Source organism: Colletotrichum fructicola, assembly GCF_000319635.2.
Source record: "Colletotrichum fructicola Nara gc5 chromosome Unknown KSG_Nara_v1_contig06, whole genome shotgun sequence".
Taxonomy (NCBI): Eukaryota; Fungi; Ascomycota; class Sordariomycetes; order Glomerellales; family Glomerellaceae; genus Colletotrichum; species Colletotrichum fructicola.
Genome location: NW_027094056.1, coordinates 2,792,890 through 2,803,640, shown reverse-complemented (window position 1 = coordinate 2,803,640; position 10,751 = coordinate 2,792,890). Strand labels below are relative to the sequence as shown.

Below are 10,751 nucleotides of genomic sequence, written 5' to 3'. Positions count from 1 at the left end.
TCAGCGCTGACCGCCCTTAGCTTGCGCCGCCGCGTCGCGATTGATAGCCTCCTCGCCGAGGACCTTGCTCGCAGCCATGAACCTATCCCTCATCAGCATCGAGCTCTGCATAGCTTCGCGCTTACCCGTAGCGCTTCCCGCCTCAACATCTCCTGCTCTCTGCCCCACCAGATCGAACAAAGACATCCATCACCTGGGGAAGGGCTCGAGAGAAGGACGATATACTCACATGCCACCGTGCCACGCACCCAGTCCCCGCATACTCTCCGCCTGCACGCTCGTCATACGAACCAGGTTCTCCGTATCCGCAAGGTTGGCAGACAGCTGAGCCAGCTGCGAATGGAGATGTGTCTGGCGTTCTTCAGTCAGCGTCGTACATCCCTCAATCATCCCCGATTCACCAGGGACAGGACAGCAAACTCACAAGCTGCCTCGACTTGACCGCGCCGCCCGAGCTTGCCGAGATGGACGGCCTCGTCGTGTGCATGTTGAGACTGCGTGTGGAAGCCATCTTGTGTTTCTTCTCTTGCGTCTCAGCCCTTCAGGGGTTCTGGCTCTTATGGTGGTCTGGTGGCACCGGTGAATTGTTGTCTTGCTGAAGGCATCGGTTAGTAAACCATCCACCACCGTGAAAACCACCTCCTCAAGCGTATCGCCAATATCCCGTTCCGACGTCGTCAGATTCATACACACATCAAGTCCGTTGCGCCGCATGAAACCTACCCAAACAAAACAATGCAAAAGTGGGGGAGGGGTAAAACACCACACATCGCCATCGCCATACCATCAACTCACCTCAAAGAACGAAAGGCACCGCGTCAATATCGCGCTTCGCGTTCCGCGTCTCCTCAAATCGATAGGAGAACTCCTGACGTCAGTCGGTATGCCGTCGCGCCGTGATGTCGTCCAAACAGACTCTCTTAATAAACAACCTCATGCAGTCCAGGAAACAAACATCCAGCGGTCGTTGCACCGCCTCCCCCCCAAAAAGAAGTGGATCCCGTAAACAAAACACACCCGACACTGAATCGGATCCCGCCTGCCGCGCCGCCCGTCCGTGCAAACTGCCAATCCCCGTCACCAGCTGTTGACCTACCTAACCCCCCATGATGGCATGACATCCAGGTACGTACCCGCAGAGAGTCAGGCAACATGCCTGAACCGCACACAACCACACTCACAAGCCAGCAACAACCTTTCCCCAGTCGGCCCTTCCACCAGACGACACGCATAAATAATGACCTACATATCTGACATGGCAAAAAAAAACCAAGCAACGCGTTCGAATGATTTGCTGATGGATGGCAGCACTACATGTTCCCACGCGCAAGGCTGGACCAAAAAAGGGTCCAGTTCGCACGGATGGGTTCCTCCTGTCTCGACTTCAGATGGCAGCTGCAATGCATGCATCGCCTCCAATGCCTCTGAAAGTAACAGAAGGAATGTAGACATCCAGTCAGGCAGGCGCAGCAGGGCTAGCTGCTTAGTAAAAAAGAAATTGATCCTCGGCCAAGCTCGCTCAATCCGTGTTGCCAGTGTCTCATCCAACCCGCGCCTGAGTTTGGCTTGTGAGAAAGGAACGTCCTCGCGAAACTGCAGATCTGCGTCATAGTCTGCTTTTTCACAAGCCACGGTCCGAGCCACAAAAGGGGCTTTTCAACACGCCTTTCACATCGTCACTCACGGTCTGAAGTCATTGAAAATATTGCTTTGAGTCTGACTTTCTTTCCATTGCGCTCAAGCTGAACGCCTAAAGGAGCTGCCTACATGCCGTGCCCCTCGAACTTTTCTAATTCCACCTCTTCCCAAACGGAGCCTCCATCCACCCTCCGTCGCCATCCTCATCAGCGGGAAACTAAATATTACGAAACCAAAGCCAAAATTCCCCTTTGCAGAGAGGCTCCGGCCTGGGCATGCCACCCTTCTTCTCTCAGCCATGCAATAATCTTCCCATCTTTGTATTGCCGGATCAAAAACCCCTCCGGCCCTGTCTATGCTCGTTACTTGTGATCTCAACCGGCCGCTCCCGTGGTTTGCCCACAGAGGCCCCTTCCCCCCAAAAGAAAATTTCGTCGTGAAGGACAGACACAAAAGAAAAAATAGCCTGGATAGGCTTTCCGTTTTATACACATCCAACTTCCCACGTCGCCCATCATGGCCCAAGGAACGCAAGACATTCGTCACCGCCGTAAGGTTTCGGTATGAATCAACTTTTGAAGACCGGCCACGTCCGTCACTTCGCAAATCAGAACCCATCCAGACGCCCGCCGTCGTGACGTAATCATCTGTTTCCAAACCCAACGGCGGTTCCTCGAAACCGAGCTGAAGAAGTCGTCCACGCCAATGCTGCTATTACCAGAAGTTGAAAATCTGTTCCCATCGCCACAATGCCGTATGTATGTACTGGACTATGGTCCATTCGATAAAGGAAAAAGGTCGTCGAATTAGCTATGTGTTTTTGTCGCGAAGAATAGACCAAGACCCTGTCTAAACGTTTCGTGTCGTTATTGTGTTGCCGTGGGACGAGGTGAGAAGTTGGAGGTGTGCTCGTAGGATCAGGGTAGTGTGATTCCCATAGTCGGCAAGCGTGCCGGATGAAGGAGGCGTCTCATCGTGTTCGTGTCGGGTCGCAGTTGTGCCATACATGTCAATGCCGTTCCGTGTCGCCGGCTCGGCGTCATCGCTTCGATGTGGTGAAGCAGCCAGACGCTTGGATTTACCGCACTCCTATGGGCGGGCGCGCTCCAAGACTACTCTGGCTGCTGTGGGCTGAGGGCTCAGTGTCCGGTTGAGATTCACCACTGCCCGCGCTGGCGCTCGCACTACCAGTCAGACTTCTCACATTCTTCTGCTTGGGTGGAAGGAGGCCGCTCACCCCGACATGTTGCTCAACCTGCTGTGGCGCGACTGCGTTACCATGGCCGGGAGGGTATCGGGGCACGGGTTGACGGACACCGTCAGGAGGCGATGGCCGGCCGTTCATGGACGGGCCGCCATAACCGTTCGGCGGCGAAGGTCTACCGCTGCCACCTCGAATCGAAGGGCTGTACGGGTTTCCCGGGGACTGACTAGCTCGTCGAGGGAATGCTCCGTTCATGCCCATCTGCATCGGTCCTCCCATCTGCATTTCGTCCAAGCGCGAAGCCGTCAGCGAGTTCGCTCGGGATCCCGCGTGCATGGCGCCTCGATCGACTGCGCCGTAACGGTTTGACGTCATGGACAGGAGCGGGTCGTCCAAGATGTTCTCGTTCATGGGAGGCATGTTAGCGATCTGGCTGGATCGATTGCGGCCGAAGTTCGGGCGAAATCTCGAGTTTCGAACAGGGGGTGCTGCAGAATCGTAAATCTCATTCTTGTGATATTGGGCACGGTTGGGAGGAGGGGGTGCTTGTTTCCGGTTCTTCCTTGATGTGACGCTCATCATATCGAAATTCTCAGGGTCGATCATGGGAGGCGCGGGTCCAGACATGGGGTCGAAGTAGTCGTCGTCATCGTCCTCATCATCAAATGCCTGCGCGCTGTTGCGCATTGGGTGAGGTCCTGGGGGACCTCTTCTGGGAGGCGGTCCCCTCGATCTCATCCGCATCTCTCGCTCCCTCATCGCCAGCTCCCTCTGGCGCAACTCTAACTCTCGTTCACGCAGTGTCAAGTCAGAACCATCCGGGCCGGGGACGTAGCCAGGCTCGCCACCCTCGGGAATATCGTCGTACAGCATGAGGTGAGAGAACTCCTCCAATTCATTTCCTTCCAGCGATCCTCGCCTGGATGCTGCTCGAGATCCAGGTCCGGGCGGGCCACGGGGGTAGCCGTTGGGGGGGCCTCCGTTCATAGGCGGTCGGCGCATGCCCGGGGGCGGGGGCCCCAAGTTAGACGAGTTCCTCGGGCGGGGACCACGAGGAGGCATGCCGCTGCCGTTCATCGGGCGCGCGCCGTTCTGTGTGGACATTCTCGGCGCCGGTGACTGGGAGGTGGGAGATCCCGGGGCTCCCATGCCATCGACAGGCTTGGGCGGCCTCTGGCGGTTGACGATATTCAGGTTGTGCAGAACAGCGTAGAGTGTTTCGATACGCGGAACGGGAATGCGGGCTTCTTTGGCCAGTTTGATCGGGGAACCAAGATATGTCTCGACCTCCATCGGGCGTCTCGCGATGTAATCCTGCCACATGATGCTCTCGGTAGGCGTGGGCTTCGTCATTTCGTCGATTGTCTTTTGCTTGAAATCGGGTGCGAATTTGCATTCGTGCGCCGTCGCGAGGGCGAGCAATTCATCGATTACGTCGTTTACCAGGTCCCTAACGCCAATCTTCTCGAGCAGCTGGGTATGGTTTGCTGTCTCGAATATCACGCTCGCAGGGTGGAATGCAATCGGACTAGGCATTTGTCAGTAAATGATTGGCGCCAATGTCCCCAGGGGCGCTTACCCAATGACCCTCTCGTACTGCTGTTGGCGAATATTCTGAGAAACCTTGCAGTCAACCTGGCCCGTTGTCAATGTCATGGCAAGCGCCTGAGCCATATCCTCCTGAATCGCCGGCGGGATGTTATCATTCTTGCTGGAGGGTCCGACCCAAATTTCAGTAGATCCCTTGTGCTCGAATTCGCTCTGGCCAAGCTGAGAAAGCTCAGCGTTGGAAACCAGCGACAGGACGACATTGGTAGGGAATCGTTCTTCGATAGCGGCTTCCACGCCGAGTGTATGAGTCGTGTTGACCAGGATGCATGTGTGCTGGGGAGTAACAACAGCATCGATGACGGCGGCGAGGTCGTAGACGTCGGGAAGGGCCTTGATGCACAGAATCACATAATCGAATGGACCGACGGTGTTGGCGGCTTCTTCGGGAACGCGGACGACTACAAACCCGCGTTAGCAAGTGTTTCCTGTGACTTTCTGGAATTACTGGAGGTTGCTTACCATGTCGAGGCTTGAAGCGTTCGTTGCCAAAGACGGGTGACCTGCAATCCCTTGATTAGACGCTGCGCGGAAGGCTCGGCAGGGAGCAAAACGTACTTGAACGAGATGCCGTATTGCGCAACATGATCATATCCGGACTTCCACACGAGTGTAACGTCGCAGGCATTGGTGGCCTGTAATCTCCATGACAAGAAGGCAGAAACTGGATTTCCTCCCACTGAACACACGCTCATTAGCTCACTGCTGGTGTTTTCTTCGGCCATAGCGAATCGCGTTCGACACGATGCACGAGCACCGGTGCCTGAAGCGAGGGAGAAAAAAAAAAGAGAGGGGTGGTAAGGAAAAAAACGAGTGTGGTTTTGGGGTTCAGGACGGGAAAGGTGTAATGGGGGGAGGGAAAGCCGGGCTGACGGGTAGAGATAAAGGGACACAAAATTCCGATCCACACGGTCGCACCGATGGAAGAAGAAGCAATTATTGGAGCGGGCGGGAAGAGTTGAAGCCAGGGAAATGGACGCACCTGAGAGGATCTTGAGCCGGGGCGTCATGGGTGCCATGATGGGCCCAAATGTGGATTAGCTGGTGGGCTGGCCAAGTGGTCGCCTGTTGTACCCTCTGTACACCACTCTCTCACGACAACGCAGCGCAAGCCGACGTCGTGAGCCTTGTGCAACGGACGGCGTATGGAACAGCCGCCGGATGTGGCTTTCGTTCGATGGTTCGCCAGCAACGAGATATGGCTGGTGCAATAGTGTGCCGTCAAAGTATCGCCGACACAGTTCGCAATTCGTTTCTTCTTTAGTTGTTCGAAATCCCCTACTGAGCGGCAGCAGGTCGGCAGGTGGGCGCGTTGGTGGGTTCGATAGGCCTCAGACCCAGACCCATTCGATTATGGGACAAGCGTATCGAGGCGGGTTTGGGGTGACGGGGAGATGAAGCGATTCGACGACCGATAGACTCTCTTTCTTCCTTCTCGTAGTCTGTGGTAGCGCCAAAGACGAGGTAGACCGAGGCGTTTTTTTGTGTGTGTTTTGTCAACACAACAGAATTAACGAACGTGACGCCTGGAATGGCTAGTCGAAGTCGTGGCGGGCCTGTCGAGCTGATGAAGGTGGGCTAACAGAATAAGGCCCGTTCGAAATGGGGGAAAGGGCGAGGCAATGCAGATGCAGCTGGTACGTGAAGCAAGAGCTGAAGCAGGCGCAGACGCGAAAGCACACACAAGAACGGGTAGCTAGGTAGGTAGGTAGGTACTAGGTCGAGAGAGGCTGCCGGGGAAGGAATCTGCAAAGCAACGAGAAGACTGCCTATGTAACGAACGGATGGTTGACCAAGAGCGTGTCGTGTTTCGAAGACTGGTCGGCCTGGGGGAGGACAGCGAACGGGGGGCGTGATCGTCGAAGGAGATGACGAGGTTTAGGATTACCAGAGGGCCAAAAAAGGAGACGGGGGGGTGAACGTGTGTTGTCTGGCGTTTCGTAGGACAACACTTTTTTTTTTGGTTCACTCGTGCGAAAAACAACGAGGAATTGGGGTGGGAAGAGAGATCAGAGGAAGGGGGGAAAGGACGGGATGATGGCAGAAGGAGGGTGAGCCAAAGGTGGTGGAGAGCGGCAATGGCTGGACGAGGCGTGTAAGGTGAGGTAAGGTCAGGTCAGGACAGGTCAGGCCCGGCGCAGGGTGTGAGAGAGGTACGCGGGTAGGTATGCAAAGTACCTTTTAGCCTGTCGTAAGGTGAAGGAGGTACTTTGGGCGTGCAGACTGCGGGCAGTTAGGTACGGCAAGGCAAGGCAAGGCAGGTCGGCTGCAGAGTGTTCCCCCTCCCCTATGTAGGTGCTGTAAGGCAGGGCAGGTACTCGCTACTTGCTGGGATGGACGTGAGATTTGCAAGCTGGCAGCGGGGATTGGGGACTGGGAATTGTGTGCGCCGCCTTCGCCTTACGTGGAAGAGTGGATGAGGATGAGGTGGTGTGCGAGGTGTGAGGTGGTGTGTTTCGGGGAAAGACACCTACCTCTATGGATGTGAGGCCTGGTCTGGCAGTACGAAGTGCGGATTGCGCCTGGCGATAGGACGGCCTGGGGGGATTAAAAGTGAAAAGCCACGCGGTAACGACCCGAAAGACGATGTGGTGACTGGACGAGTGCAAGAAGACACTCCTGGAGGCCCAGCGTCTGCGGAAGGCGGGCACGAGAGACGACGACAGGGGGCGGGGCAGGGTGGCCGGCCGTGGAGCGAGGGATGTACTCCAACCTTAGGCGCCGCCGGGGAGGTACACGACGGAACTCTCAGACCAGGCACAGAAAGAACTCGGGCTGCTAGTTGAGATTGAGAAAGAAACCTAAGCACATGGACAGGCAACAGCAGGTAAGGGTCCGGCGGGTATTCGGGGTGGTAAAGTGGAAGTCAGGAAGGACGTGGAAGGAGCAGATGGGACATATCCGCGACGAGGATACCTCAGAACAGGCCTGGACACATCCTGCCTCGGGCACATACCCAGACAGTGAATGGGCGACTGACAACCTGCTGGGTGACTAAGGTACTGCGTAGACGGACACGCAAACAAGACAGGAGGATGGGATATGGACTGGAACAGACTGGACTGGACTAGACGGTTGGGATGGATGGATGGATGGCCATCAGATCGGAGTGAGTGGGTTGCTCTCCTACAGCAGCCGCAGTAAAGATGTACACTGCGGCGTGCGTCGTACATACGGCTTCCGGGCTGCTTAGATGGGGATTGATGCACAGATTTCCATGGACCATTTGCATCCTACATACTAGATGCCGATGCGGATACACATTCGGCACCCTTTTCTTCGACTTGTATGTTCCAAATCGTGCGCCTTTTCTCGTTTCTCCAAAGCTGCGTCTGCGGCCTCTCCAATGTAGAGGATACATGCCATTTGGATGCTGGGCATCAATCTGCAAATACGGTTGCTTCCTTGCGTTTTTTTTTCTCTCTCTCCCTCTTCCCTTGTTGACTGATTGCCTGGCTGGCGCTGGTACGCTAACGCTAAGGAAAAAACCGATGGCAGCGACCCAACCCCGGACTGTGGATTTGCGACTGTGGATGTGCTTCGGGAAGGGCGGTGCAGGTTGCGTCTTCCCTGTCGAACTGTGCCTCTTTTTTAGGCCACTATCGGTCGCTTGTGTTGTGTGCTGTGTTGTTCAACGGGCAAGGGAGGAAGGAACTGTTTTGCTGGGTTGGGTCCCGCCTTCTCTTTTCCCTTGACTTTCCTGGGAACTGCCTCCAGGGACACACAGGTACGTACCCTTTCCTTCCATGTCTCTTCCATTCTCAGTCCCGTCCTGTCTGACTGGCATCGCCATAGAGAGAGTCAGGTACGTACACAAACAGGCAGATTTTCTGTGGTTCCTTTCAATTCTTGCTGCCCGGGAAGCTATTGTCCAAATTAATTCCCTATGATCCGGAAACATGACATTAATTGACATTCTGTACGCCCGCCCGACCGCACTCTGGGCTTGCTCGCCTCCCTCCCTCCCTGCCCGATCAGCTCGTCAGATACGTGGATGCATGGCACATCATGTACACGTACAGGAACACTTCCGAGTCCATGTCGTCTACGGATACATAGTGTGATAGTACGGCGCAGTTACCTCCCAACTGGGCAACCCTCCTAGCGCGCCGCCGCCCCCTTTGTCGTTGCGACCCGTTGGTTCCTTGGACAGCGTTGCAGGCGCAGAGAAGGACAAGACGTGGACGCCGCCGCCGCCGGTGTGTTGCGCGCGCGGGCAGCGGGATCTTCCTCCACTGGCCCGGGGGTTGATGTCCCAACTAGCAGTAGTCTCGACGGCCCATCAGAGATGGCGCGGGCACTGACTGTCCTGACTAGCCTACTTTCGTGCTGGATCAGGATCAAAATCACTGACGAGTTTTCCCATCCCACCCGGCGATAACGACTGGCTTGTACTGGTTCCTGTGCCCGGCGGGCCGAATGTTGGATCGGTGTCTTTGAGCACGCGTAGAAGAAGAAAAGTTTCGCACCTGATGAAGAATAACAAAGCATCAGCAAGCAACCTCAGTCATTGAACAGGGCAAGATGGGAAAGCAATTGGACCCCCAAAGCTTGTTGATAATCAACGACGCCGTACGCAATTGAAGCTGATTTGCAGGTACCCATCCTGCCATCCCCCACCACCCACAGTTGAGTCTGCGAGTGTGGCTCTACTGGCCGTCACTTCGGGCTGATTACGAGGGCGTCGCAGGCGTGCAGGCCAGGGCGTGTATTGACTCTTGAGGTGTGATGCAATGCAGAAGCAGCGGTATGCGCCGCAAAAGCCGGACAAACAAGGCGGACGAGTCGGAAGATGAGGATCCCATGAAGAAAGGAAAGAAAAGTGCTGACAGCACAGAAACCTTCGGACTGTTGCAGCTCCGTTCAAGACAGTACAGAGGCATCCCATCAACAAGCGTAAGAACAGGCCCAGCCTGCGAGGTTGGTAGGCAGCCGTTGGCAGTCTTCATCCTCAGCTCAGGCGCTGTACTTCATCTCAAGACGTGGTAAGCCGCATCCAAGCGTAGGGCAGACCTGGCAGATCGCCCAGGCGCGCTTTCGTGTCGAGCGTGTCGTGGCATGGCGTCGGCAACTCCCTTTCGACTGACCGGCCTTTATCTTGCGCCGGACGTCCGAGCAAGAACAGCACAGATTAACTGACAACCGCAACGGCAACTCCCGGCGCGTTGGGGCTTCTGTATGTCTCGTTTGCCGGCGTTCACCTGCCACCGCTTGTGTGCATGGGACTGGTTCATGAGATAAGGCCCTTGTCGGTTTTTTGGTTGTCGACCAAGTGGCTTCATGGAGAAACAGTCAGATCTGAGGTTCGGTTTGACTAGGTCAAGGCCTCGACTGACTGACTATCCTCACACATGAATGGAACCTGCAGATTCCTCTGGTCACAATAGTGTGCGAGTGCAACACCAAACATTCGTGTCGCAAAGGTTGGCGTGCTCAGGGGTGTCAGTGGAGGACTGTAGGCCGTATTTTTTTTTCTTTGCGTGGGGCAGTCATCAGCATACGACGCAGTCAACACGCGGGGGGACACGTCAAGTCGTCCCTCCCAGTGGCTGAGTCCTACCTAGCGTGGAACCGCGAAGCCGCAACCTTCTGGTTGGATTTGGCGGTGGGGAGGGGATGCCGGTCGGGAGGTACTGAAATGCTTAGTACCGTATTGCGGCATCGCAGACTTTGTGGTGCGCCCGAAAAAAGGACTGAAGACAGGCTCGGGAGCCCACCTCGGGCGTCCAGCTCGGGGATGCGGTACGTACCGGAACGAACGGCAGCCACTAATTGGTTTTCTTCTCTGCAAGTCGGACTTTCGAATGTTCGTCGAATTTGACGAGATGCTTCGCTCGACAGGCGGGACGGCGGGCTGACCGTTGTTGATTGCAGACGGAGCGGGCGGGCTCCGACTCGCCGTGGCGAACCGATGGGACGGCATGGGAGCCAATGGGGCGGTTGCAGAAGGAATAAACCAAAGTAAAAGATAGATTTCGACAATTTCACGACGAAATAAGGTGTCCCAAGGCAACGCTTTCGCTTGAATTGAGTTTGCTTGGCAATTGCAGAATGTCCACCAAACGGGATGGATGTTAATTTGTCTCCAATGTGTCAGGGCGCCCGGGAGGAGAGAGAGGAGCATCGCTCCTGACGTGAAATGGGAACTTTGTATGAAGTGGATGACAGATAAAGAGCCCATGGCAGTTGAGGCGATAGCGACCCAGGCCATACCTGCCATCGCCATCACCTGCCTTCCTTGAAAGTACCTTCCGTCTCGTTTGACAGTTCAATTGCCCGCGGGGAAAGGTGCGACGGGAGT

At 55.7% G+C, this 10,751-nt stretch overlaps 3 protein-coding genes across 3 annotated transcripts; all 3 read right to left on the bottom strand.

Moving 5' to 3' along the window:
* hos3 (High osmolarity sensitivity protein 3) lies at positions 1 to 487 on the bottom strand (the record flags this gene model as incomplete). The annotated part of the gene is made up of 3 exons (XM_032037208.2): positions 1 to 82; positions 230 to 351; positions 425 to 487. 3 exons carry the CDS (start codon positions 485 to 487, stop codon positions 1 to 3), a joined length of 267 nt encoding a protein of 88 aa, XP_031892659.2.
* A 2,308-nt stretch (positions 488 to 2,795) lies between these two features.
* On the bottom strand, positions 2,796 to 5,469 carry mug72 (Meiotically up-regulated gene 72 protein; the record flags this gene model as incomplete). The annotated part of the gene is made up of 6 exons (XM_032037219.1): positions 2,796 to 2,810; positions 2,876 to 4,370; positions 4,422 to 4,851; positions 4,913 to 4,953; positions 5,009 to 5,129; positions 5,433 to 5,469. The coding sequence occupies 6 exons, from the start codon at positions 5,467 to 5,469 to the stop codon at positions 2,796 to 2,798; spliced, it is 2,139 nt and encodes a 712-aa protein (XP_031892658.1).
* A 4,211-nt stretch (positions 5,470 to 9,680) lies between these two features.
* Positions 9,681 to 10,373, bottom strand: CGGC5_v011040 (uncharacterized protein; the record flags this gene model as incomplete). The annotated part of the gene is made up of 5 exons (XM_066152468.1): positions 9,681 to 9,726; positions 9,787 to 9,924; positions 10,011 to 10,083; positions 10,201 to 10,218; positions 10,310 to 10,373. 5 exons carry the CDS (start codon positions 10,371 to 10,373, stop codon positions 9,681 to 9,683), a joined length of 339 nt encoding a protein of 112 aa, XP_066008130.1.
* Positions 10,374 to 10,751: the final 378 nt, after the last annotated feature.